Genomic DNA, 27,254 nt, shown 5'->3' on the forward strand with positions numbered 1-27,254 from the left:
GAATGGCCGATGTATTGTTACCCATCGCCCTTAGACAATTTTGGTCCAGCAAATTGTTTTTTTGGCAAGCAAGCTTTACCAAAAAATAGGGGGGCATATGTTGACGACCAAATTTCACCGCAACCAGTTTGCGGTGGGTCCGACCGGTCTGAGAGCAGTCCGAGTACAATTAGAGAATTTGTAGATTTAGATCTGTAAAAGTGATTCCTTACGGGGTAAGTCCATCCCACCCTATAAACATAAAGGGTCACGGCCGATTAAGGCATCCAATCGATCCAAAACATATCAATACATTACTTTTCATTACTTTGCATTACTTTTTATCTTCCCCAAACTCTATCTTTTCCAACTTCCATCTCCCGTTCTTTCTTCATCTCCGCGATGTCTAAAAGCGTTCTAGGTGGCCTGCCGATCCTAGAACAACTCTACATGTGTTTGCCCTAACAGAGTCCCTCTCGGGCGAGCGTTCGTCGGTCGTCGCCGATTCACATCGGCGACTGGCCTGACCGGTCCCTAAGACCGGTCTGGCCGCTCCATGCAGCAGAGCTGCATCGAGCACCTTTGAGCGCAATCGTGTGTTATAACCATTTGGGTTTTGTAAGTATCACTTACCTCTACATTAATACTTTTTATTAATAAGAACATAATTATATGTGTGCATTATAAAATTTCTATTGTATCGTTTAGACAGGAGATCCAAAGAAGCCGAAAACCCAAAGAAGCCGAAAACATGGATGGCACCATCAGACTGGCTTCATGTCTCCTTTACTAGTTAACCAGAAAGTGTTCAACGAAAATTACAAGGAAACGTGCCAAAACATGTACGATTAGTTGACTAGGCAAAATTACAAATTCTATATATTCATACCATACAACTTTGGGTAAGCCTTGGTCGACTCAATCCTCTGTTATATTACTAAATAAATACTAAGTTGTCTAATGCATGTATGTATATATCCTATCTATATCTGCAGTTATCATTGGATTTTTCTCATACTTTCCGTAGAGAGCGGCAATCTTATAGTCTTTGACTCAATGAGAAATTCAAAGTCCGCAATCCAACATATCATAGACCCCTTGAACAGGTAAGTTCAGTTTGCACAATCAAATCCTTTTTCTGTTAATAACAATTCTTGAATATCAAACTTAACTTTGAGCGCAGGGTTTGGAAAAAAATTGTGAAAAATAACAAAGGGCATGGTCAATGGAGGCCCGAACTGAACGTTAAAATGGATTATCCGGTATGTTGATTCACAAAGATTTGTCTAGTTAAGTAATCCCAAATTGATCTAAATTGAGTAATTTATTTATTTCTCCTTAAGTGTGCGAGACAACAACAAGGAACTAATTGGTGCGGGTACTACGTCTGTGACTATTTGCACATCATAACTCCATGCGGGAAGCCTACTACGGAGGACATGAGAGTACGTCCAAACCGTTCACTAGTATATTTTCATAATTGTACTAACGCACATGATGTTAATATATCAGTCCTTTTTTCCTAAATGATAGATGTCTCAAATGGGGGATGAATGTTACTCTACTGATCGGATCAACGCCGTGTGCGAGCAGCTCGCCGGATTCATTTTGAACGAGATCTTGGATCCTAGAGGCGAGTTCTACCACGACGGTCACATCCATAGAGGACTTCCATCGAGCTCTTGAGGGTGCCAGTAGTTGGACTACAAACATGACTTGTACATTTGTAAATATTTCTAAACGTGATGCCTTTATGTTTGTATATTTGTAAATATATTAGTTCATCTAATTAGCTTAATTATATGCTCGCATTTCACTTTTAGTTAGTTTCAAATATTCTCTGAAAACGAACATGAATGACCAATGAACGTATAGTACTGTAGAGCTCGAGTGTGTTTAGCAATTATAAAAAAATAGTAATAAATATAACAAACAAAACTGGATTTGGGAAAAAAAGGGCAAAGGTCATTAGTACCGGTTGGAAAGACCAACCAGTACCAAAGGGGCTGCTGTAAGGATCACCGGCGTGTCCGACCCTAGAGGGGGAGGGGGTGAATAGGGTCGCTAATTCGCTTTCTAACCTAGGGCTCAAACTATTTGCTTAAGATAAACCTAACACATCCTACACATGCTAGTTATTACCAAGGTTTATCTATGCTACTCTCTATTTACCCCAAAAGACTTGCAACCTATAGCCAATCCTAATCAAACTAACTAGGTAAGTATAGGCACGCAAGATAGATTAAATGCGGAAACATAATACGGTAAGTAAAGTGGTAAGGGCAAGAAGAATGCAAACTCCCGAGTAGACACGGTCATGTAACGTGGTTCGGCTCAAACGCCTATAGTGTTTGGCTCGCCTTGAGGCCCTCGAAAACCATGAGCTGGCCCTGGGGATGTAAATGGTACGGATATTTCCTGACTGTATTCGAATTCGATCCGATCTAGAAGGGTTTTTATCCGTCCGTATCTGTTTCCGAGTATTCAATATCCGTATCCGAATATTCAAAAGTTACATTTTTATGATGTCGACATCCATTGCAATCTTATCTGGCAAAAACTAACACTATCCGTATTCGAATAAAATATGAAAAAAAATATGATATCAGTAATATCCGTCCGTATCCGATCCGTTTACATCCCTACATGCAGCCATGGTGGCGCCACCTTGCGCAGGCAGCCAGCAGGGCGGCGCAGGCCCTCCACGGCATAGGAATCCAGGGTGGCGCAGGCCCTCCACGGTGCAGGCTGCCAAGGCGGCGCACGCACTCGACCCTACAGACCATCCATGGCTTCTCATCCTGCTGGCACTACCCACACCGCCATGGGGAGGCGGAGCAGCCCCCCCCCCCACCCCAGCGGCCACTGGGTCTCCGATTCCATGGCCCGCATGGGAGGTCGATGGCCCTCCTTCTATGGTGAAGGGGTCGCCTCGAAGAAGTCCTCTGACGTTGTCTTCAGGTTGACCTTCTTTGGGGAGGCAACCTTCCGCGTCGAGGGTCGGGAGGTTGACCCACGGCGTCTATTTATCGCACGCGCGAGTGCGATGCGTGCTATCGCAGAAGGCACCGCTGCTACTGTGCTTCTTCCCCGGCGAGCATGCCGGCCGGACTTCGGAGTGGGGGGGTTGGCCGGCCGCGAGATTTGCGAGCTACAGGAGGGGGAGGGGGTGGGCAGGGATTGGTGGTTGGTGGGGGAGCGGCCGCCGGCGAGGTCGCCGGCGGCCGGGGTGGTAGAGGGCAGCGGCAGACCTTATGTTCCGGGGTTGCCGGGGCTTGGGGTGGCGCTGGCCACCGACGGCCTTAGAAGAGGAGGGGGAAGTAGGGAAGCCCGGCGGCGGCGGTGGGTTGCTGGGCGGCGGCCGTTGGCCGGGGGCGGCGGATTGACATGCGTGGGGCCAGGCACCGGGCGGGGGAGCTCGAGTCGGAGCAGATTAGCGGCGGCGGCGGTGGAGGGCGGCGGCGCCGGAGCCGGGGGAGGCGGAGGAAGGCGGGGGTGGAGGACGAGAAACTCTTCTGCAATGCTTCGACAGAAAATCGCAAAGAGCGATAAATAGAAGCCCCCAGGTTGACCTGGGATCCTGGGCGCACGAGCAAGAAATCCGCGACAAAGAAAAAACAACGTGGGAAGGGAGGATCGGGAGGAGCCATGGTGTGCGTATTTTTAAGCACGAGAGAGAGATTTGCCAATTGTTAGGAGATGATGAATTAGTATAGAGAACTATTGGAGATGGTTTTTTTGCCCTTTTACAAACAAATAAGGATGGAGAAGTGAGATTGAGAACTCTTGGAGATGCTGACATCATCCAATTCCAGTTACTAGGAAAGAATTATTGGGGACTGTTGGAGATACTCAATACAATTTCAACTATAACAGTACCGACACTACAAATTCAGATGGCATTTGTGAGTTGTAGCCTGTAGACCAGGAGAGTACTTGTACTCAGAGAAATCGGCGCCTTCTTTTTTGATATCTAGTTAAGCGACCTTGACAAGGTCCTTGAGCTTCCTGACGAACTCAGTTGCATACCCCTTCTGCACAGCGTCGTCCAGAAGGAATTCCCTCCACTTCCTCCCCTCACCGTCCCCCCCGGCTGCCATGGCAGCAGCTACTGCATCACTGACAGCATCGCGGCCAAACCATCCGTCCTCACCGCGCCGCACCACCTCCACACCGACGTGGAGCTCGCGCGCGAACACCGCTGCATTGATGTACTGATCGGTCTTCATGGGCAGCAGCACCAGCCGGCAGCCGGCGGCGATCCCCTCCACCACCGAGCTGAACCCGGAGTGGTTCACGTAGCACCCCACGCTCGGGTGCTGCAGGATGCGCTGCTGCTGAACCCACCCCGTGTGCAAGACCCCTCGCCCCTTCACCCTCTCCTCCAACCCCGGCGGAACGCGCGCCGCGAGCTCTGCCTCGGCGTCCGCACCCTTGGGAAAATTGAGCACCACCAGGAACGGCCGATTGGTGGCCTCCAGGCCGAGGAGAAGCTCTGTCGCTGAGGCGGCTGGCAGGAACGTCTCGCTGCCGAAGGAGGCGAAGACGACGGCGTTCTCCGGGAAGGAGGACAGCCAGCTGGACCACCGCTCCTCGAGCTCTCCTTGCGGCGGCTCCGGGACGACGGGGCCAGCGAGGAGCACGGGCTTGCCGATCTGCGCGGAGAAGTAGTCGATGTAGGGGCCCTCCATCTCGGCACAGGTCTTCATGACGGCGGCGGCGCAGCCCTCGAAGCAGGGAATGAAGCGGTGATACACGCTCGGCATGCTGTAGAAGCTCTCATACGCGTACGTCAAGTCGGCGGCTTGGTACGCCGGCAGCGTGACGAGCGGCGAGTCCGAGGGAAAGCCGGCGGGGGCCGCCATGAGGTCGTGCGCGGACGGGCACCGCCCGCCGGGGCACCGAGCGGGGACGGCGACCAACGCGAGGGTCGCGGCGGAGTAAACGTTGAAGTAGAGCGGCTTGATGCCGAGCGGCACCGCAACGTCGCAGACCCACGGCACGGCGAAGTCGAAGATCACGGCGTCCGGGCGGAGCTCCGCCAGGAGCGCGGCGACCTGCGGCCGGGTGCCGTCGAGCGCGACCTTTAGAAGCTCAGCGCCATCGGCGGAGAGCTCTGCGGTGCTTGCGGCGGCCGCTGGCAGGCCCGGCACGCTGGGCAGGTCCAGCGGCGCGACCTTCACCGTCCCGGCGGCCTCCGCCAGCATCGCCTCGACGCGGGTTACGTTCCCGGCGGCCGTCAGGAACGTTACGCGGAAGACGCCGTCGCTGGATCCGACGATGAGCCTGCGTGTCAGCTGGGCGAACGGGCTGATGTGGCCGAAGGCGAGCCAGGGGAACATCACGATGTGAGTGGGAACGGCGGCGCTGCCATTTCCACCGCCTGACATGGTGGTGCTTGGTTGGGCGGGGTGCTGGCTGTCGCTGCCTGTTTTTACTTGGGGAATGAAGAGGCTTTGATTTGGGGTTTAATTTCTCATGCCGGTAATATTATAGAGACGACATCCACTGACGAACGGGTGAAGAAGCAAATCTCCAACTACCACCATAACAAGAGCGCATCTCCATTATTGCTGGGAGGAGACTCTATGCCGAGGCCTTGTTTAGATTTCCATGATAAAAATTTTGGAATGAAATCTTATTATTTCGAAGTACTAAATAAAATTTATTTTTAAACTGTTTGTATGGATGGATCGTAAATCGCGAGATGAATCTGATGAGACTAATTAATCTATGATTAATTTATAATTAGCAGATGATTACTGTAGCATCACTTTACAAATTATTGATTAGGTAGGCTCATTAGATTATCTTGCGATATACAATTTATTCATGCAAAAAATTTTGTAAATAGATTTATTTAATACTCTATGTATCGATGTGTTCAAATATTCGATATGATGTTTTGGATGTAAAATTTTGGGATCTAAGCAAGACCCCTTCCTCTATGCCACGGCCTCATCACCAGACAACATCAGTCGATATAGAGACGTTATACCGATTTCTGGTATCGATCGTTTTAACTTGAGTTAGGATAAAGTTATACTGACCGACAGTCCGACACACTTGTTGGGTGGGGACGGGGGGAAGGGGACGGGGACGTGGGGTGCTGGCTGTAGCTGCTTGTTTTTTCTTGGACATTGAAGAGGCTTTGCTTTGGGTTTCTCAGGCCGGTAATATTATAGACGAAATCCACTGACGAACGGAGGAAGAAACAAATCTCCAACCACCACCGTAACAAGATGCTACAATATTGTATTATTGTTGGGAAGAGAATCGATTCAACGAGTTGCACGAGCCGCTTGCTGACAACGGTCGCATGATATTGGAAGGCACCGTTTGGAAGGATCTCTCCTAAAATGAATTCACTTGTGAAGCTAAAGTCGATAAAGCTAAAAACAATGGCTTCATCCGGTGTCTAATTTATTTTTACCTCAGCTTATTGCAAAACAGCTTTACCCTTAAAATATCTCAATTTACGCGAAACAGGTGAAGCCGAAACAGGTAGAAGCTCTTCCAAACCGGATCTAATTCACAACAGGCCACGTGCTAGCCCAAGGTCAATAAACAAAACTAATGAACCTACACCTATTGGGTTGATGTATTTCATCAGTTTGCAGAAACTAAGCTCAAGTACTAGTCTCATGGCAATGGGGACCTTGTCAAAAGGTATTCTAAATTCTATCTGAAGGCAACAGTACGTTGGAAAACGTTACTTCGACTAGGATATTACTATTCAAGATCACAACGAATATGAAAAGCGGAATGAAGACAAAAGAACGGGGGCTTGGAATAATGCGAACCTGTGGCTGAGAACCGAACCCCACGATTAGTAAGCTCAGCTCTACGTAGCTTTACTGATTGAGCGTTGCAGGCTACAGCTAGTATTTCCGTCATTCACACAGACGTTTTAGTGTGTGCAAAGTGATCAGGCTAGTCCGGACTCCGCACTACCGTAGACTATAACTCTCTCAAACATTCTCATGCATGTAATATGAGCACAAGAATACTACTACAACTTTTTTTAGAGAAAAAATCACCCCCCCCCCCCACCATCCCTCTAACAAGAGGAACAAAGCATTCAATTGGTTCTAATAATCATCACATTAGGGGCGCCAGCCCACGTAAGATAGATCTATTAATGCAGGAACAAAGCTAGACATGTTGGGGTCCCTATGGTTCAGTTGTGAAGGTGCTTTGGCTTCTGAAATAAGCCAAAAGCCAAATCAAAGGAAGTCCATAAAATCTGTTTTTTTGTGGTTCATTCTCCACAGCTACTCTCGAGGTGCTTGTGTGAATCTTTCAGCGAATTTACTCGCAATGCCACTGCTTATGAGCGTACCAGTTCGTTTTTTCTTTCCCCCGATGCTTCTCTCGCTCACTCCCCTGACGCGGCACTGCCTCTGGCGGCAATACCCCTCCGCCTCCCCTCGAGCCCGCGATGGCGCCCGTCCGCAACACGCGTCCGTCTTCTCCTCTGGACCAACGGCACCTCTCCCTCAGCATTTTGCACCGGATCCAGGCCATCCGCTTGCCAGCCCGCCACTACCCGTCCGGATCTGCCGTCCTGGCCGCTGGAGCTCCGGCCGCGTGTCTGCATGCAGCCCCACTACCACCGGCTAGGGTTGCAGGGCCGGCAGCCCGGAAAGCCACGCCGGCAACTCGCCCCTCGACACCGCCCCTGCTATATTATAGTGTGATCCAAATTCTGATGGGAGATTGTTGGAATTTGGGCTTGGCCCATTAAGACCCATGTGGTGCAAACTTTTAATCCCGCATTGCTAGTAGAAGTTGAGGAGACCACGTGACTCTCCTATATATCTAACTCATAGGCTTCACCGGAGAATATCAATCATATTATTTCTCTTGTAAGCCGCCGCTAGGCGTTGTACACAAACACCCGATATAGTGAAGTTCTTGCTAGCTGGCGCCTGTGGTTTTTACCCTTCGCATTGGAGGGGTTTTCCACGTTAAATCCTCGTGTCTTTCTACGGTTTGATCTTTCTATTTTTCATCGTTTTGTTCTCCGTCGCTTCTAACGAGTGGTACCAGAGCTGTGGTTTCAAGTTAGGGTTCCGTGATGGCGTCGATGAAGTATGATCTACCGATGTTGGACTACAAGACAAGGTTCTCGCTGTGGCAAGTCAAGATGAGAGCTAGTCTGGCGCAAACCAATGATCTTGATGAGGCTCTGGAAAAATTCATGAAGAAAAAGAAGGATGAGTGGACCGATGAGGAGAAGTGCAAGGACCGTAAGGCTCTTTCTCTTATTCAGCTTCATCTATCTAATAATATTCTACAAGAAGTGCTACAGGAAAAGACTGCTGCAGAATTGTGGCTAAAACTGGAATCGATCTGCATGTCGAAGGATCTTACCAGTAAATTGCATATGAAGTTGAAGCTGAACACGCTTAAGATGCAGGAGGGTGATTCGGTGATAGGTCACCTATCTGTCTTCAAGGAGATCGTTGCTGACCTAGGGTCGATGGAGGTTAAGTATGAAGATGAGGACTTAGGTCTTCTTTTATTATGCTCTTTGCCAAGTTCTTATGCAAGTTTCCGTGACACCATACTATTAAGCCGTGATGAACTAACCCTTGCGGAAGTTTGTGAGGCACTCCAGTCTAAGGAGAAGATGAAAGGCATGGTGCAGACAGATGGCTCGTCCTCTAGGGGCGACGCTTTGCATGTCAGAGGCAGATCAGAGCAAAGATCCTCAAGTGATAACAACGATCGTGGCAAGAGCAATGACGGTAGAGGCCGCTCCCAGTCCAAAGGTCCCAAGAAGAAATTATGTAAGTATTGCAAGAAGAAATCTCATATGATTGAGGATTGCTGGAAATTGCAGAATAAGGAGAAGAAGAAAAATAAATCTGATGGTAAGGCTAGTGTTGCTTCTGCTGGTGAAAACTCTGAGTCAGATTGTTTGGTTGTCTTTGCTGGTTGTGTTGCTGGTCATGATGAGTGGATTCTTGATTCTGCATGTTCTTTTCATATCTGCACTAATAGAGATTGGTTCAGTTCCTATGAGTCTTTGCAGAACAGTGATTTTGTGCGCATGGGAGATGATAAACCGTGTGAGATTATTGGCATTGGCTCTGTTCAGATCAAGACCCATGATGGCATGATTCGCATACTGAAGAATGTAAGGCACATACCAGGGATGAAAAGAAATCTGATCTCGTTGAGCACACTTGATAAAGAAGGACTCAAATACACCGGTTCAGGTGGAGTTGTGAAAGTATCTAAAGGTTCTCTTGTATGTTTGCTGGGTGATCTCAATCCTTCAAATTTATATATTCTCAGATGTTGTACTTTGCATGGTTCTATTTCTGCTGCTAATGTTGCTAATGCTGAACCTAGTAAGACTGACCTTTGCCATATGCGTCTTGGACACATGAGTGAACTCGGTATGGCAGAATTGATGAAGAGAAACCTACTGGATGGCTGCATTCTGAGTGGCAAGAAGTTCTGTGAGCATTGTGTATTTGGTAAGCATAAGAGGGTCAAATTCAATACCTCTGTTCATACCACAAAAGGTACACTTGATTATGTTCATGCTGATTTGTGGGGTCCTTCACGTAAGCCTTCATATGGTGGTGCTCGTTATATGCTTATCATTATTGATGATTACTCTAGAAGAGTCTGGCCTTATTTTCTGAAAAGCAAAGATGATACTTTTGCTGCTTTTATAGAATGGAAAGTTATGATAGAAAGGCAAACTGAGAAGAAGGTCAAGGTGCTTCGAACTGATAATGGTGGAGAGTTCTGTTTGGATGCTTTTGATGATTATTGCAGAAAAGAAGGCATTATTAGGCATCACACCATACCATACACTCCTCAGCAGAATGGTGTGGCCGAGCGTATGAACAGGACTATCATCTCGAAGGCTCGTTGCATGCTGTCCAATGCCCATATGAACAAGCATTTTTGGGCTGAGGCTGCTAATACAGCATGTTATTTGATCAACAGATCGCCTTCTATTCCACTCAACAAGAAGACTCCTATTGAGGTATGGTCTGGTACACCTGCAAATTATTCACACTTGAGAGTTTTTGGTTGCACTGCTTATGCTCATGTTGATAATGGAAAATTAGAGCCTAGAGCTATTAAATGTCTGTTTCTTGGTTATGGTTCGGGAGTCAAAGGATATAAATTGTGGAATCCTGAAACTAGAAAGACTTTCATGAGCAGAAGTGTTGTTTTCAATGAATCTGTGATGTTTACTGACAGTTTGTCCATAGATGATGCTTTAGTTGAGAAATTGCAGTCACAAGTTAGTGTGCAGGTGGAGCTTATGGATGACCAGGAAAATGAAGTTGTTGGTAATGATGTTTCAGATAGTATTCCTGATACTGTTCAGCACTCACCTCCAGTTTCACAGTCTAATTTGCAGCATGAGGAGGATGTAGATTTACCTATTGCTCTTCGCAGATCAAAGAAGAGTTGTGGACCTCCAAACCGTTTAATTGAGGAGTGTAATCTGACTTATTATGCTTTGAGTTGTGCTGAATAGGTGGAGGATGCTAGTGAGCCAGCAACATATTCTGAAGCCATTGATTCTGTTGATAAGGAGAAGTGGATCTCAGCTATGCAGGAGGAGATGCAGTCTCTTGAGAAGAATGGCACATGGGAGATTGTAAGCTTGCCTGAGAAAAAGAAGACTGTTCGCTGCAAATGGGTCTTCAAGAGAAAGGAGGGTTTGTCTTCTAGTGAGCCTCTAAGATTTAAGGCAAGGTTAGTTGCAAAGGGTTTTAGTCAGATTCCTGGTGTTGACTATAATGATGTGTTCTCTCCAGTTGTGAAGCATAGCTCAATTCGGACTTTCTTTAGTATTGTTGCTATGCATGATCTTGAGCTTGAGCAGTTAGATGTGAAGACTGCATTTTTGTATGGAGTGCTTGAGGAGGAAATTTACATGGATCAGCCAGAAGGATTCATAGTGCCAAGCAAAGAGAATTATGTTTGCAAATTAAAGAAGTCCTTGTATGGTTTGAAACAGTCTCCTCGTCAGTGGTATAAGAGGTTTGATTCATTTATGTTGTTACATGGTTTTAAAAGATCTGAATATGATAGCTGTGTTTACATTAAGATTGTTGAGGAATCACCTATATACTTGCTGTTATATGTTGATGACATGCTTATTGCTGCCAAGAGCAGAAAAGAAATCACTACAGTAAAGAAATTGTTGAGTAGTGAATTTGATATGAAGGATCTTGGTGTTGCTAAGAAAATTCTAGGTATGAAGATTACTAGAGACAGAAAATCTGGTTTATTATTTCTTAGTCAGCATAATTACATTAACAAGGTTCTTCAGCGTTTCAATATGCATGATTCAAAGCCAGTTAGTACTCCTATTGCACCTCACTTTAAATTGTCAGCTGCTCAGTGCCCTAGTTCTGAGGAGGATGTTGAATACATGTCAAAAGTCCCATATTCTAGTGCTGTTGGTTCTTTGATGTATGCCATGGTTTGCTCTCGCCCAGATTTATCATATGCTATGAGTTTGGTTAGCAGATACATGTCTAATCCTAGTAAAGAACACTGGAAGGCAGTTCAGTGGATTTTCAGGTACCTCAGAGGAATAGCAAATTCTTGTTTAAGTTTGGGAGAACTGATCAGGGACTCATTGGTTATGTGGATTCAGATTATGCTGCTGATTTGGATAGGCGCAGGTCACTCACAGGTTATGTGTTCACTGTTAGCAGTTGTGCTGTGAGTTGGAAGGCTACTTTGCAGCCTGTTGTTACTATGTCTACCACAGAAGCAGAATATATGGCTATTGCTGAAGCATGCAAGGAGTCAGTTTGGCTGAAAGGTTTGTTTGCTGAGCTGTGTGGAGTTGATTCTTGCATTGATCTATTCTGTGACAGTCAAAGTGCTATTTGCCTCACTAAAGATCAGATGTTTCATGAAAGGACAAAACATATTGATGTCAAGTACCATTATGTTCGTGATGTTATTTCACAAGGTAAATTGAAGGTATGCAAGATAATCTAACTGATATGATGACTAAACCAGTTCATGTAGCTAAGTTTGAGCTTTGCTCAAGCTTAGTTGGTTTGACAGTTTAGCCCAAGAGGCTATTTGGCGCCAGAAGTTCTGTTCTTTGTTGTGTTCAGGTGATGATTTCGATATGCTACAAGAAGGAATTTGTCTCAAGGTGGAGTATGTTATATTGTGATCCAAATTCTGACGGGAGATTGTTGGAATTTGGGCTTGGCCCATTAAGGCCCATGTGGTGCAAACTTTTAATCCCACATTGCTAGTATAAGTTGAGAAGACCACGTGACTCTCCTATATATCTAACCCATAGGCTTCACCGGAGAATATCAATCATATTATTCCTCTTGTAAGCCGCCGCTAGGCGTTGTACACAAACACCCGATATAGTGAAGTTCTTGCTGGCTGGCGCCCGTGGTTTTTACCCTTCGCATTGGAGGGGTTTTCCACGTTAAATCCTCGTGTCTTTCTACGGTTTGATCTTTCTATTTTTCATCGTTTTGTTCGCCGTCGCTTCTAACATGCTCAAGGCCCTCGGCAGTGCCATGGGCTCCGTCACCAGGTGCGGCTTCCTCATGATGGTGCTCGTCAACGTGGTGTAGGTGAAGCTCGGCTTCCTGGGTCGCTGTTGTGCCGCTCGTGCTCGTCCCCGCCGCCATGCTCATATACATCGACATCATCTTCTACGCCTTCAGCCGCTAGTAGATCGTCTACAAAAATTAAATCCTCAAATCGCGTGTGTGACCTGGTCTGTACAATGCAGCTAACATTTGTAAATTATGAGGCCTTGTTGTAAGGATCGCCGGGGTGTCCGACCCTAGAGGGAGAGGGGGTGAATAGGGTCGCTAATTTGCTTTCTAATCTAGGGCTCAATCTATTTGCATTAGATAAACCTAACATATTCTACACATGCTAGTTATGACTAAGGTTTATCTTTGCTACTCTCTACTTACCCCAAAAGAATTGCAACCTATAGCCAATCCTAATCAAACTAACTAGAAAAGTAAAGGCACGCAAGATAGAGTAAGTGCGGAAACGTAATACGGTAGGTAAAGAGGTAAGTGCAAGAGGGATGCAAACTCCTGAGTAGACACGATCATGTAACGTGGTTCGGCTCAAACGCCCATGTCCACGGGACACCGAGGCTCTTCCGATCACTGTCTTGCACTAGGCCACCAAGGCGCACCGGCAAGCAAAGGCAAGTGCCCACAAGACACCAAGTCTCGTGCACCGCCACCGTCTCTCTCGGTCACCCGGCCGAAATCCACTACGGAGCTTCTCCACCAAGGAGGGGGTCTCCTCTTCCCCCGTACAAAGTGTCGGCATCACTCCAAACCAAGTCAGAGGGTCGTCGACGGGAATGCTTTGCTTGCCTCGGCAAGACTTCTCTTAAGCTAGCTCTCTCAAGAACTAAGCCTATACAAGTGCACAAAGCACTCTCTCAAAAGCTTCTCACAAGCTAGATATGACACTAAACTTTGCAAGGATGGTTGGAGATGATGATTTGCTTGGGCAACACTTCCTTCAACCTTTTTGGCGTCCAACCATATGCAGCAACCGGCCTTGGGGGTATATATAGCCCACACACCCCCAAAAGAGCCGTTGGGAAAGGCTGACAGAATTCCTGAACGCCGGTTGATCCGACGCTCTAGTTTTGTCATCACCGGTTCAACCAGTGAATGCTTTTTCCCAGCTACTAGCCGTTACTGCTCCAACGGCTACTTGATCAATTGTACCGACGCTCTTGAAATCATCGTCGGTTTAACCGGTGAGTGCAAGCTCAGAAACCCCCGAAAAATGGAGTCTCTGAACAACTGCACCGACGCTCAATTTGAGCATCGCCGGTCTAACCGGTGCTGAACCCTAGCCTTAGCTTCTGGATCCGCTGCACCGATGATACATCTTTTCCCATCGTCGGTTCATCCGGTGCACTCTGTTGACTTCGCCTCTACTGAGCCCATTGCACCGGTGAGTGTAATTTGCCTCACGTCGGTTTAACTGGTGAGTGCAAATTACCTCTGTCTCGGTCCTTTCGACCTGATTTCTTCGGGGTTTTGTATCTTTTCATCCCTTGGACCTATAAGCCTGATAATGATCATCTTAACACATATATTAGTCCAAGTATTGTGTGTCATCAATCGCCAAAACAGTATATTGAAATATGGCATGAGAGACCATTTTTGCTACAGCTGCCATCTTGCGTTAGCGTGGCAGTCTCTTTGGTACCGGTTGGACTTTCCAACCGGTACCAATGGGTGCCTAAGGCACCGGGTTAAATACCCGGAGTTTTAGACCCAAGCCAATGGTTTCGGTTGCGGGGCACCGGTTGGGAAACCGGTTCCTTTGGCCCTTCTCAGCCGGTGCTGAAGGCCTGTTTTCTAGTAGTGGTGTTAGCCCAGATTGTGCGCCAACATGTTCACACTTGATCGCTTGGCAATATGGGCAGGAAGAGAGCAAATATGTCATCAGAAAATAACAGATGAAGCCTAATAGCCTGCTTATGCGACGGTGCAAATCCCAGTCATGCGTGCGACTGGGAATATTAGCGCTTTGAGATGTCTAAGCAATAGAGCGAGTCGGCGCAAAATTTAATCCTAATTAGTTAGTACAAATAGGTAACGTCATCACTTGCCGGAATGCTGAGTTTCCAGATGACCGCACGCAAGGAAAGTTACGGTCGACATGGCCCACCACGTGATCCCCCTCCCCCACCTGCTCCCTTCCTCCTCTATCCTTTTTTCTCTTTTCTCATTCTGGGTCTGGATCCAGGCGAGGCGCCCGGCGCCCCCGCCCCACCTCCCGGCTCCCATCCAGGCGAGCGGCGCGGCAGGCGCCGGGGAGCTCCGCGCCCCTAGGAGTCCATCGCGGGGGAGGCCGTCGCCGACGCCGTCTCCGCCGTCATCGACCGCCGCGACGTGCCAAGGAGGGAGACCCCGCTCCACCTCGCCGTGTGCCTCTGCGACCCCGTCGCCGCCGCCGGATCCGCGCGCCGCCGCCGCCGCGCGCTCCACCGACTTCACCGCCGCCGGATCCGCCTCCCCTGGGTGCGGCGGCCTCAAGACTCCCTGGGCCGCACGCTCCCCCGTCGTCCGACGGGGCAGCGCGGATCCGCCGCCGCCTCGCGCCTCCAGTTTTTTTTTGCAAAAATTTTTCAACATTTTTTTTTAATTTCTTTTGATTTTCTTCGAATGAATATTTTTTTTAATGTCGCAAAAAAAATTCTTGAAATTTTTGTGCTCTCCAATTTTTTTTCTTGAAATTTTTTTTCTGGTCTCCAATTTTTTTTCTTGAATTTTTTTTCTGCTCTAATATTTTCCTTGAAATGTTTTTTGGTCTCCAAAATTTTCTTGTATTTTTTTTAAAAAAAATTTTAATCAGAAAACGACAAAAAAATTTCTATAAATGGAAAAAAGTAACGGTCGGAAAATCGACGGTACGAGAGCCTCCGTACGGTTGACCGTAACCTATCAATACCCATCACTTGCATGGGGGTAAACTGTAACCTTGGTAAGAACAAGAGAGATAACTCATGCAGCCTCGGAAACACCATTTTGGACCCGGCAACCGCGAGTGTCTTTATCCTGCCGCTGGTGCTGTACCGAGATCTGTGCTTTCTTGTCTTATTTGGCTGTATTCTCTTGTATTTTAATTTTTTTACTCCTCGTATTCCCATTCTACACTGCCAGAGGTACAGGTGAATGAACATAAAGTGCACAGAAGCCTAGAGAAAGCATGCTCCTCTGTGCACCGTTTATTTTTTTAATCATCTGTGTTCTCCGGTCATTTTCTTACCGTTACCTCTCCACCGCTCATTTTTTTACCATTTCTTCACACATATAGAGAAGACTATTTTTATTAGCTGCCTAATTGTGTGCTGCAGCTCCAGCCAACAATAATATTTCGTTGATAGTGGAATAAGCATATACCGGTACTAGTACCTTGTCAATAAATATTTTGAATTTTAAATACAAGTAACTGGGAGAAAATGCTAAGTAATTTTCTAAAAGATTCTATCCATCTATAGTAGTGTTGTCATATATATTCATTTTCTTTTTCTCAATTCATGTGCTAGCTAGTACCGGACTATACTAGTATCATGTGTGCAAGAACTCATTTGCAGTGATATATATAAAAAAAATATCAATAAATTTACTATCCATTGAGCTGATCCTCTAGGGCATGTATACAGGCTTTTTATATACCATGATGTATATGCAACACATTATTCAATTTATCTGGTACCACCCAGTACCCGAGCCTAAGCACACCGATATTTATGGATGACAAAGAAACGAAATTGCCAGGAATTTCTGAAACAAAATCAAAGAATATCAAAGTGCGGTACATGTACCTATACATATTGTGTTTCGACAACTAGCTTTGAAATAATATAAAAGATCATGTGCAAATTTATTTGAGAATCAAAGCCCCATCCAAAACAAAAATGTACATGGTCCCGGCCAGTGTCTTAGAGAAGCAAGGCCCTAATCAAAACACTGCTTAAAGTACGTGTTCATGGGATTTGAACTTTGATATGGAATTATACATTGTATACCTACTCCACGAGCAAGGGAGCTTGCCGCCGTTTGTAATGGTTCAGCTACGTCAAGAATCTAAGGAACTGTCATAGATCAAAGAAGTGAGGACGGCTGGAGACGGAGCAGACGAGTCAAATTGCGAGAGGTTTTGCCCAGCTGCACACACATAAGAACAAAAATTAGAATCTCTCCACTAGTCCACTCAATAAAAGCAATTGGCAAGAAAAAATGGATCAGCATATTGCACAGCCAAGGAAGCATCACACAAGGTGCAGTTTTGATATCAACTTATACCAAGTATTGATTTAGCTAGTAATATAGTCTACAAAACAAAACACTACCCCCGTGGCAAGAACAGAGAAGAGAATGTTGCTTGTGGAAGTACCTATCGACTGCTGCTCGCGGAGGAGGACGCGGATGTGGTACCGATGACCACCGTGGTGCACGCATACTGCACAACGCTACCCCTGATTGCCGGCTGCCCCAATGTACCTACCATAAATGAGAAATATTTTTGAAACTCAAGAGTAAAGATAAATATAGAAGAAACTCAGTACATGTGTACCACTTTATTTAAAGATTACCATGTACTACTATATGAATGCACAAATATGATTGTACAAGAAGACAGCAATAATGCAATTATTGTCAAAACAAGCTTGTTTCAGGGTTTTCCTTTTGAATGATTAAGCAAAACAAACGTGCATGTAGCAATATGCACAAACATTCTGAGAGCTAAAAATGGGAACTTGGAAACAGGCAGAATGTATTTACACATCAAAAGTTTTGAAACAAGTATTCAGCGTCCTCCTCAGCCCGCAGCCGCGCTCATCGTCCTCCTCCACGAGTGGAACACTGCCATTTGCAAAGAAGTGAGGACTGCGTGAGGACTGCGTGAGGGAGAATGGAGTCAAATTTTGAGGAGTGTTGCCAAGCTACACACACATCAGAACAAAAATTAGGATCTCCACTCAATAAAAGCAGTTGGCAAGAAAAAAGTGGATCAGCATATTGCACAGGCAAGGAAGCATAACAAAAGGTGCAGTCTTGCTATCAACTAATAACATATCCCGAGCTAAGCAAACATATCTTTCACAATAATCACGCATCCATCATTGCAAGTATCAGCTAAGGGAGAAAGAAACAATGCAGCTTGGGAAGGTGAATAAGCACTAAAGGAGGTACAGAAGACAGCCCCCCCCCCCCCCCCCAAAAAAAATGGTAGTAGTAAAGGGATGTCATCATTTGGCCAAATAAAATTGTAAGTAAATGATCATTTGATGATTTAGATTTAGTATTAAGGCCATTGTAGTCAAAAATTAAACTTTGGAGCAGATCTGAGTGGTGGGTTTTATAGCTAAAAGTTACAAAACTCTAGTCCTTTACTTATGTGCATGCAAATGCAAGCTAGTATCCAAGGATAAGAGGAATGAAGCATCACTCATATCATTAGAATCTCTGAAGTCAGGATACTGGATGGATATGGGGTGAAGCTATATGCGATGAGGCAACAAGTGAACAAACGGAAGAACAAAGCAAAAATCATCAAAATGGATGACCCTAGAAATGTTGGTGCTAGCAATATGAAAATCAATTAAGCATGTCAACCAAATGCTACAGAGAGTTTTGATCTCAACTTAGGACAGTTGGGATTGGGATGCTACATCTCTATGCCCAGTATTGTCCAAAATTACTACCTTACTGCTGATCCTTGAATATCTAAAGAGAAAAACATGCACCGTACAGCAGCAAGATTTTCTGAAAAATCAATTGCCCCCATTGGAGTACAGATAGCTACTGTACGGATCTGTATGTAGTAGACCAATATGACATGGTTAAAAAGCCTAGTGAGTCTATGTAGTAATCATGGGATCACCCTTCGCTGAGATCCTTTAGGATGCACCAAATGATCTTAAAGCTTTTAATAGAGGAATTTGAGAAGGAGGCATCCTAAACTTGTTCGATTGAAGCATCTTGGGAAACCAACAGAAAGTGAGACTCTGCGAAACAACTGATTCCATCTATCATGTATCACCACTGAGTTTGCAGAGGAATTGGGAAGACAAAAGGCAAACCTCTTTCTTCTTGCACTCCTTGTAATTGTCGAACTGCTGCTGACACTTGCTCTTGTCCTGGTTGCCCTCCAAACCTTAAGAAACAACGATAGCATCAGCGAATGACCATACAGCATGCCACTACAAAGAAAGAGTTCCCTAGTGAACGCGCAAGTGCGAAGGGATCCGGGAGAGGAGGAGACGGCGGCCCCAGAATGGGGATTCCGGCGGTTGGATAAAGTTGTGCGCATACACTTGAGGGAGGCGGTGTACTGGGGGAAGCAGGCAGAGTCTGCGATCCTGGAGGCGCTGGGGTACGGCGGCTGCGGCGGCGACGTCCCCGGGGACACGCGGTGGTGGGTGGGGGACGCCGAGGCTGCCTGTGCCGTCGCCATGGTGCCACGTCGTCGTCTTCCTCTCCTCTTTTGGAATGCGGTGGGAGGCGGTGGGCGTCCGCGCCAGTGAGGTGCTCGATGGAATGCCGCTCCGCGAGGCGGATGCGAGGAGGTGTCGGGAATGGATCGGGGCAGTGCGCAGTCGCCCACATGGGGCCGGCGTCGTCCTCGTTGGTGTGGTCCTCGTTGAGGGAGAGCGAGCAGAGGCCGGCGAGGCCCGCTGCGGGGAGTGGGACGGCGCGGAGGCTCAAGCGCCCCTCGCCTCCGCCGCCGCGACCCACCAGACGGCGTCCCACCCGAACGCGCCGCCACCGCCGCCCACCAGCCCCGACGGGGCGGCGGCGCTAGTAGGCGCGCCGAGCTCGACGTGGAGGCACAGGCACCGAGCTCACCACCGCCGGATCCGGCCTCGCGAACACCGGATCCAACGCGCGGAGGGCCGCGCCGAGCTCGGCGTGGAGGCGCGGGTGCCGAGCTCACCGCCGCCGGATCTGGCCTTGCCAGCGCCGGATCCAAGCTTGGGAGGCAAGCGCCGCCAGCCCGGGAGGAAGCGCCGGCCGCGGTCCCAGCACAGCACCGCCAGCCGCGGTATCGCTTGCCGCCGCACGCAGCAACGCCCGATCTGGGCGTTCTCCATCCCCCCCCCCTCTGGTCGGCGTATAGAAGGTGCTGCCTCTCGTTCTCCATTCCCTCCCCTCGACCTCAACGATAGAGCTGTACCGGGGGAAGCAAATGGCTGGCCCTGCCTCAAGGGGTACGTCCCCTTTATTTAATTATTTTCCCTTTGCTTGTTCAAATTTTGAATTTTGAATCCACTAACCGCAGATTAATTTAGTACCTGGTGTACAGGATGGAGCGGATCCCCTCAATTCCACACATCCCATTGGTTGAACATCACTTCGTATACAAATACGTATCTGCACCCTCCCCTGTTCCCTTTCTGACCACATCGCAGCGCACCTGACCTCCTCCTGACAGGATCACAAATCTCCAAGCATACATCAACGGTACAGATACCGGCTCCCCTGGTTGCCTAGTACTAGTAATCTTCATTCATGCAGCCTGGCCACTTGAACAAGTCTCAAAAGGGTTTTATGGAGAATTTTATAGTATTAAATATCATCAATTTTGCTGACATGGCAATTAGAGAGAAGAATGGAGTTTCATGAGATATGAGGAGAGTTTCATCACCATGAAACACATCTGGCACAGTTACTTAGTTTTTAGTCTAAGTAACTGTGAACATGAAACTCCCACTGAGACTGGCCTTAGGTCAATCCCAACCCATAGTGTCCATGAGTAGTGTTTATGTTGTCATATCATCAAGACATCACTTTTAGAAACTACACTCTACAACCCATGATTTTTAGTGTGGATTCCTATTAAACTCTCTCTTTTCTCCACCTATCATATTTGTTCTCCATTTATTATGAAGACACCACCTCACTCCCAATGCATAAATGTGGTGTCAAGCGTATTTGTTTGCGTGTTGACACTGGGTCTTGCATGAGACCTAGTTTCTTTCTCTTTACACACTCTCTCTCATTTATTATGGTGCCACATAAGTCAAAAGTCCTATGTGACAGTATATTTAATACTATTGACACCATCTTACATGGAGGAGGGTTGGGAATGCTCTTAAAGCCTTGTTCGGTTTGGAGGGAACTGAAGAGGATTGGAGAGGGTTGGAAGGGATTAAATCCCAACAGATCAAAATCCTCCCTCAATCACCTCCAATCTCTTTGTGGAGAAGATTAACCGAACAAGCCCTAAACAGATGAAGCCCAGAAGACTTTGACTTATATATAACTCAAGTCTGGATCTAAAAAGTTGTATATATGGACAAAAGCTATGCTTTGAACAAAATTGGATCAATTTTTATGGCACTGGCCACTAGGGACAGAACACGCATCACAATGTACGGTAGATGCATTCTTAAATAAACAAAGAATAAGCTCATTGATTCGATTGGCTGGCACATGTGATTATCACATGGGGTACATTGATTGGTAACAAGATAAACAAGCCGCTAAAACAATTAATGCAGCCGAAGACTTTTACTCAAATCCAGATCTAGAAGGTCATAAATCCAGGGACATGCATCACAGTATACGATGCCCTAAATTTGTGTTTCCAAGATAGCCCGTGAACTAAAATAGTATTCCCTCCGTTCTCTATTGATAGTCCTATTTCACCTTAACACAATGACTAAGAAAAAACAAGTTTGTTTATCATCTAATTAATGTAACACAAAGGCTTTTTTCTAGCCCCCAATGTCTTTGCTAGAAACTCCTCGTTACTGGTGCTATTTATTGCCATGGTCCTTATCAATAGCAAATAGTACTATCATTTGTGAATATTTCAGTTTTGAAAATGAGACTATCAAAAGAGAACAGAGGGAGTACTAGTGTATTGCTAGATAAGAGCAAGGCTAATGATTTAGCCTACTGCTGGCTGCAAGAACCTTTGCAGCTCATCTCTCAGCCCACTTGTATAATGGTTTAGCTCTGCACCATAAATACATAGTCCATTTGTCTATCTCACAAATTTTTTTGATTCTTGTGTCGAAGTTGGCTGTAAGCTAACAGCTCACTTCTCCTCTCTCTTTTCTCTCTCCTCCACCTCAGCATTCAGCCTGTTTTTAGCCCACCATAATACTTGCTCTAATAGAACTCTCCCATCTCATGGTTTTATCTTGTTATTGTTTTGTAGACAGGTGGTGATATTAATTGTTAATTACAATATGATTTGGCCACTTGATCATATACATGAAATCCTATAGAAATTATAATAGAGGATGGTGGGTGGCTAATGGTTCGGTGGCAAACCAGTTTTTTCAGTTTGGGTTTCAACTGGTTTAACATTGGTTTGGTGTAAATAGGCTGGCTCTAGAAAATGGTTTGGTTCAATTTGGTTTTTCCTTGAGAATGGTTTAATCAGGTTTGGATTAAACTAAAATATTTATGATCGAACCAAAACACTATAACACTATGATTGTCATTACCAGGAAAATCTCGATCTGTTCAACTCTCATTGCTGCCCCGACTGGCAGGCTGGCAGCCATATCCACCAAGCATGTAGTTTTGATTAGGAACCGTTTGAGGATTTGGACTTAATAGACATGTGGTTTGGTTTGGTTTGGATCTTGTAGATGGCAAACTTGTTTGGGGTGGACTTGCATGACATGCAACCAATGTTACATAATGGGGTGGTTTTGGTTCAGTTTCTAAACCACTAGAAGCTTGAATTGGTAGGATCGATTTCGAGGTGTTCGAAAGAGTGTTCAAGTGGTTTCACTCTAAATGAAACGAGTTTACCCCCTTTTTCTTCATTAAATGAATGGCATGTCATCATTTTTTTCTTATGAGGTAACTCATTATTCACATTGGCCAATTGATCATACAAATGAAATCCCATAGATATAATGGAGGAGGTATGTGATTTCCAAATATTCGAAAAGAGTATTCAAGTGGTTTCATTCTAAATGAAACGAGTTTACCCTTTTAATTACTTCATCAAATAAATGACGACATCATCATTTTCCTTTACGTGGTAGCTCATTAGTCATGAAAAGAACTCCCACCGACATGGGGGTACTTCGTTTGACAGGACCAACCTCGGTACGCGAAATCATAAATGTATTGATGGGCATCACCGGCCATTGTTTGCGACCAAATTTATTACTAGGGACAGATAGCATCACAACACGCGGGGCTCTAACCATATGTGTATTGATGGGCCCATCAGCTCTAGCCTGATGATTAACTAATGTTGCATCTTACCACGTCGCATACCCGGCCTTTGTAACAATTGTTTGACCGGACCATCATGCTCAAATTACTAGAACTAGCAATTTCAGATATCAGCAGAGAGGGGAGGAGCGAAGGAGATAAAAAGTGTGTTCTTCCAGCGTGCCGTATCGGTGAAATTAATTAGGATGCGGCAGCGCCACCACCCCAAGTTGGTGCACAATATGATACGCGGGGGCATTTAAGCGAGAGATTAAGTAAAGGATGATGAAAGGATTCTCCCAGGGCCAGTTCACGACGAGATCATCGTGCCCCAATGCACAACGGCAAGCAGTCATACCACGCTGTTCCAAGATTTTTCTTCTTGAGTTTTTGCGCAACGATCTTCTTCCTTGTACATGTGAGGCCCAACATAAGGAAAAGCCAACAAATCGGGCTTGTCTGATCCAGTGATCCCTGGGAGAAATCCAGGCCCAGGAGGGGCAAAGAAAAAAGAAGAAGCTAATTTCGTTATTTCTACCTGCTCCTACTTCAAGCTTCACCGAGTTGAGTTTGGGTGTTCCTGCATGCCTGAGCACCCTACGCTTCCGAAAGCTATTCGCTCTGGCGATTGCAGTCTGCTGATACCGGAAATGCAGTACTTCGCCATGAAACGATAGCCCAGAGACCAAGAATTTGCAGCGGCTTTGGCAGATTCCCAAGAAACTCCATGGCGGTTTGGATGCTTGGAGCTCACCTTGGCCCTGTTTGGTTACTTTGCGCTATCCGCGCTACAAAAAGAATCTTGCATGCATGAAGTATTGAACGAAGTTTATTTGCAAAATGTGTAACTTTTCGTGACGAATCTAATGACGGTAATTAATCCATGATTGGCTACAGTAATGCTACAATAACCATCCTCTAATCGCTTACATTCGTCTCGCAAAGTAACGCATGAGTTGTGGAGTTAGTTTTGCAAACTTTCTTCATTTAATACCAGTAATTAACGGTCAAAGTTTGTGCTACTTCTAGCGTAACACAAACTAAACACGACTGTTCCCCTGCAAATGCCGTATAAGGGCTGTTTAGTTCTCAAAAAATATTGGGGCAAAAAATTTTGAGACCGTTTGACCACTAATTAGGAGTATTAAATATGAATTAATTATAAAACTAATTACACGGATGGATGGGAAATCGCAAGGCGAATCTATTAAGGCTAATTAATATGTCATTAGAGGTTAGTTACTGTAGCACAACATTGTCTAATCATTGCATAATTAGGTTCATTAGATTCGTCTGGCGATTTCACCCAGAGGTTATGGAATGGATTTTGTCAGTTATCCACATTTAATACTTCAAATTAGTGGTCAAACGTTTCAAGTTATTGTAGCGCGTGAAAATTTTTGGGAACTAAACGGGCTCTAAATGAACCCGTAAGACATTGTCTGGTATGACCTGTTCCTTCATTTCTCCTCGATTTTCATAGTTGTGGTGAAAGGTAAAGACTTTACTACAACCGGCCGTACGGTTGTGCAATTGTATGGCCTCTTCCATCCACCATCCGCGTTTCATCCAACGACACGAACACCACATGCACGCCTCGCTCACGCGCGCGCAGACGACAGGCTGGCCCCACGTTAGAGCGGTGGACAATTTTATTCAGAACATCCGAAACCGGCGCCTGTTCATTTTGTTCTCCTCCTCTCTCTCTCTTCGTTCCCGTCGACCTCTGGCGATCCCACAGCCAACCCCCATGGTGCCAAGCTGAATCCGGCCATCACACCCTGACGAGGTGAATGCTTCTCAACGCCCTAGCCCCAAAACTCTACCTGGCTGTCCCCCCTGCGATTTCTTCTGATGTGCTCTGTTTTCGGTTGTTTTTTTTTCATCGATTCACTGACCAACTGCGAGGAGGTTGGGGATCCCCTCTCTTTTGAATCGCAGATCAGATCAAGTCGAGCATCCTATCCCACGTGCACATCTACCCCCCCCCCCTTGTTTTTCTGATGTGCTCTAGTTTTTTTGTCGATTTTTTCATCAGTGCGGGTCGGGAGGCTGGATCTCCGTGTGGTGGCTTACGCGCGTTTGTTTGGGAAGTGCAGATCCAGGCCATGGTAAGCCATCTCTCCACGCACCCCTCCCTCCTCGTCCTGCAGGGGATCCCCTTTTCTGTGTGCTCCAATCTAGGGATTCAATTTTGGGGTGTTTTTCAAGTGGCGTTTGATTTTGGAGATGGGTGTGGAGTAGGATTTTTCTCGCATGCTCATCACCGTTTTCATGTCCTTTTCATGTTTCGCAGTGTCCAGAACTGCACGCCGCTGGGGATCTTGGGTAACGCCAGGGTGCTGGGAAATTGCAGGTGAGCTGCTCTCTCCCGTACACACCCCTAAATCATCTTCATATATGTGATGCGTGTCCTGCTAGCAGACAGATCTGTGCACGTGCTTTATGCCCGTAAACACATTTTATGTAGCTGTAGTTTTTGGATGAGTTAGTTGTTTAGCTGCTTAGTTTTTGGAGATGTAGTTTAGCTGTTTTTACACCTCTACTCAACAACTCTTTTTTGTCAACTGCATAGTAAGCAATTTTTTTCAGTTAACCAGGCATTAAGATGATCCTAGATAGGCAATAATACTTTACTTATCAAGCAAAGTACCATCTCAATTTAGGGTCTCAACTTAGGCTTTCGAGCATATGCTGTGCATTTCAAATGTGCTGGGCATTTTTTGGATTAAGTTGAGTGGGTGGGGGGATGTTCGATGGAAGCCAATATCGGGGGGCATATGCGGGCCGGAAGCACATGCTCTGATTAGCAATGCTTTTTTTGGAACATTTTTCCACACTGCATTTTATGCAACTTTTTTCAGTTCACTAGGCATTAATATGATGCTAGATAGGCAATAATACTCTACTAATCAGGCAAAGTACCATTTCAAATTAGGGTCTCAAATTTAGGTTGTCGAGCCTATGCTGTGCACTCCATATGTGCTGCGTATTTTTTTCGGATTCAGTTCGGGGATGGGTGATGTTGGCTGGAAGCACATATTAGGGGGGCATATGCGGGCTGGAAAGCATGTGCTCTAATTAGTAGTGTTTTTGAAATATTTTTCACACTGCATACTGAGTAATTTTATTTAGTTAACCAGGCATTAATATGATCCTAGATAGGCAGTAATAGTCTACTAATCAGGCATCTCAAACATCTTAATTTTTTCCTCAATTTTTTCTGCAGCAGCTCTTTTTCATGCATATTTGTCACAATGCCGAGAGGACAGAAGCAGAAACAGCGCCCCCCTTCTTCTCATACGGCGGTATGGCCCCAACCACCAAACTATGTGATTTTTTCTTATCTTTTTTGGCAACTCATCCTAGCATCATGTCTTAACTGTAAACAATACCTATCAGTTCTTCCTTAAATACTGATAGCACGCCCTGCTTTTTTTTTTGTTGCTAACAACCCAGGCACAGGGCTTCGCCTGCTAGGCTTGTCAAGCTGTACAAAACCATGTCTTCTAATCAGATGAGATGAAGATGATATGTGATGTGGAATTCGGCGGGCTGCTGAAGATCTCTTGCGAAACAATGCAACGGATCTCGCTAACTGGCTTTTCTTTGACTGTTTTGATGCTGAGTCCTCAGAGCTTGTGCTTCATGGAAGGGGTAGGATCTCTGTTACAGCAGAAGCTGTCGCTGACATACTGGACTTACCAAACAAGGGCGGCGAAGTGAAATACGAGCTTGATTTGGAAGCTATTAACTTTATACTCTGTACAAAATTGTCCATGGCACAGCACCCAAAATTGAAGCAATTATGGAAAGGGTGTGAAGGAAAATAACATTGAAATAAGGATTTCCTGAGATCATGGCTGATGATTGTTGTATCCACATTCTTTGTGGCCTTCATGCTGTGGCGGAACCACCCAAAACTACTGGGCCCGGGTGCACTGATCTTTGTTGCTAAGCAACTCTGACCCAAATTGGCACTCACCGGTAGTTCCTCGAGTGAAGCCTCGATTAAAGCCGCGCTATTCCAGGATCAGCAGACAACACTCACACGAAGGTGAGCCCAGAGATTACAATACAGAACATTTCATACACCTCAGAGTGATTGCAGCGGAAAGAAATTTATTACAAACCAGGTTCAGAATAGTAAAGTACTACAGAGTTCCATCTACTCAAATTATTCGAGTCTCATTGTTCAGCGGAAGCATTAAAAGATAACTAGCGTAAAAATGTGACGCATCGATAAGCCCGTATGAAAGTGTCACTCAGCGGGAGGGCGATCAGCACCCGCTGAAGGACCATCCCACTCAACAGACCAACCCGGAGACAAGGTACACGGCCAAGTAAGACTTGCAAACAGATCCTCGAAATTAGTACCTGAAAAACAGTGCCACAAGCAAGGCTGAGTATACTAATACTCAGCAAGACTGACCCGTCTCCGGATATAACATAGTCCGATAACTAGACATGCAAGGCTTTTTGGTTGTTGGGGTTTATTTTGCCAAAAACGCCACTAAATGTTGATCCTTATTTTCAGGTTTTAATTAGCCGTAT

General features: G+C 45.9%; 3 protein-coding genes across 14 annotated transcripts; 1 reads left to right on the forward strand and 2 right to left on the reverse strand.

Annotated features, from left to right (window-relative positions):
• Positions 1-3,692: 3,692 nt before the first annotated feature.
• LOC120686464 (anthocyanidin-3-O-glucoside rhamnosyltransferase-like) lies at positions 3,693-5,528 on the reverse strand. Its single transcript, XM_039968683.1, has one exon. The coding sequence runs from the start codon at positions 5,367-5,369 to the stop codon at positions 3,957-3,959; it is 1,413 nt and encodes a 470-aa protein (XP_039824617.1). The 5' UTR covers positions 5,370-5,528; the 3' UTR covers positions 3,693-3,956.
• Positions 5,529-16,289: 10,761 nt separating this feature from the next.
• On the reverse strand, positions 16,290-19,700 carry LOC120686458 (translation initiation factor IF-2-like). 12 transcript variants are annotated; one of them, XM_039968663.1, is made up of 5 exons: positions 18,828-19,700; positions 18,596-18,669; positions 17,295-17,410; positions 16,906-17,015; positions 16,290-16,676 (listed from the first exon to the last, which is right to left on the reverse strand). In XM_039968663.1, the coding sequence occupies exons 1-4, from the start codon at positions 19,654-19,656 to the stop codon at positions 16,982-16,984; spliced, it is 1,053 nt and encodes a 350-aa protein (XP_039824597.1). In that variant the 5' UTR covers positions 19,657-19,700; the 3' UTR covers positions 16,290-16,676; positions 16,906-16,981. The 12 variants fall into 12 exon arrangements, with proteins under 12 accessions (XP_039824597.1, XP_039824596.1, XP_039824595.1 ...); XM_039968662.1 differs by having other exon boundaries at positions 16,906-17,012; positions 17,295-17,455; XM_039968661.1 differs by having other exon boundaries at positions 17,295-17,455.
• A 3,650-nt stretch (positions 19,701-23,350) lies between these two features.
• On the forward strand, positions 23,351-26,583 carry LOC120685077. Its single transcript, XM_039966917.1, has 6 exons — positions 23,351-23,355; positions 24,361-24,489; positions 24,739-24,811; positions 25,004-25,056; positions 25,930-26,008; positions 26,160-26,583. The coding sequence occupies exons 1-6, from the start codon at positions 23,351-23,353 to the stop codon at positions 26,178-26,180; spliced, it is 360 nt and encodes a 119-aa protein (XP_039822851.1). The 3' UTR covers positions 26,181-26,583.
• The last annotated feature ends 671 nt before the right edge of the window (positions 26,584-27,254 follow it).

The sequence above is a fragment of the Panicum virgatum genome, chromosome 8N, assembly GCF_016808335.1.
Source record: "Panicum virgatum strain AP13 chromosome 8N, P.virgatum_v5, whole genome shotgun sequence".
NCBI classification, from domain to species: domain Eukaryota; kingdom Viridiplantae; phylum Streptophyta; class Magnoliopsida; order Poales; family Poaceae; genus Panicum; species Panicum virgatum.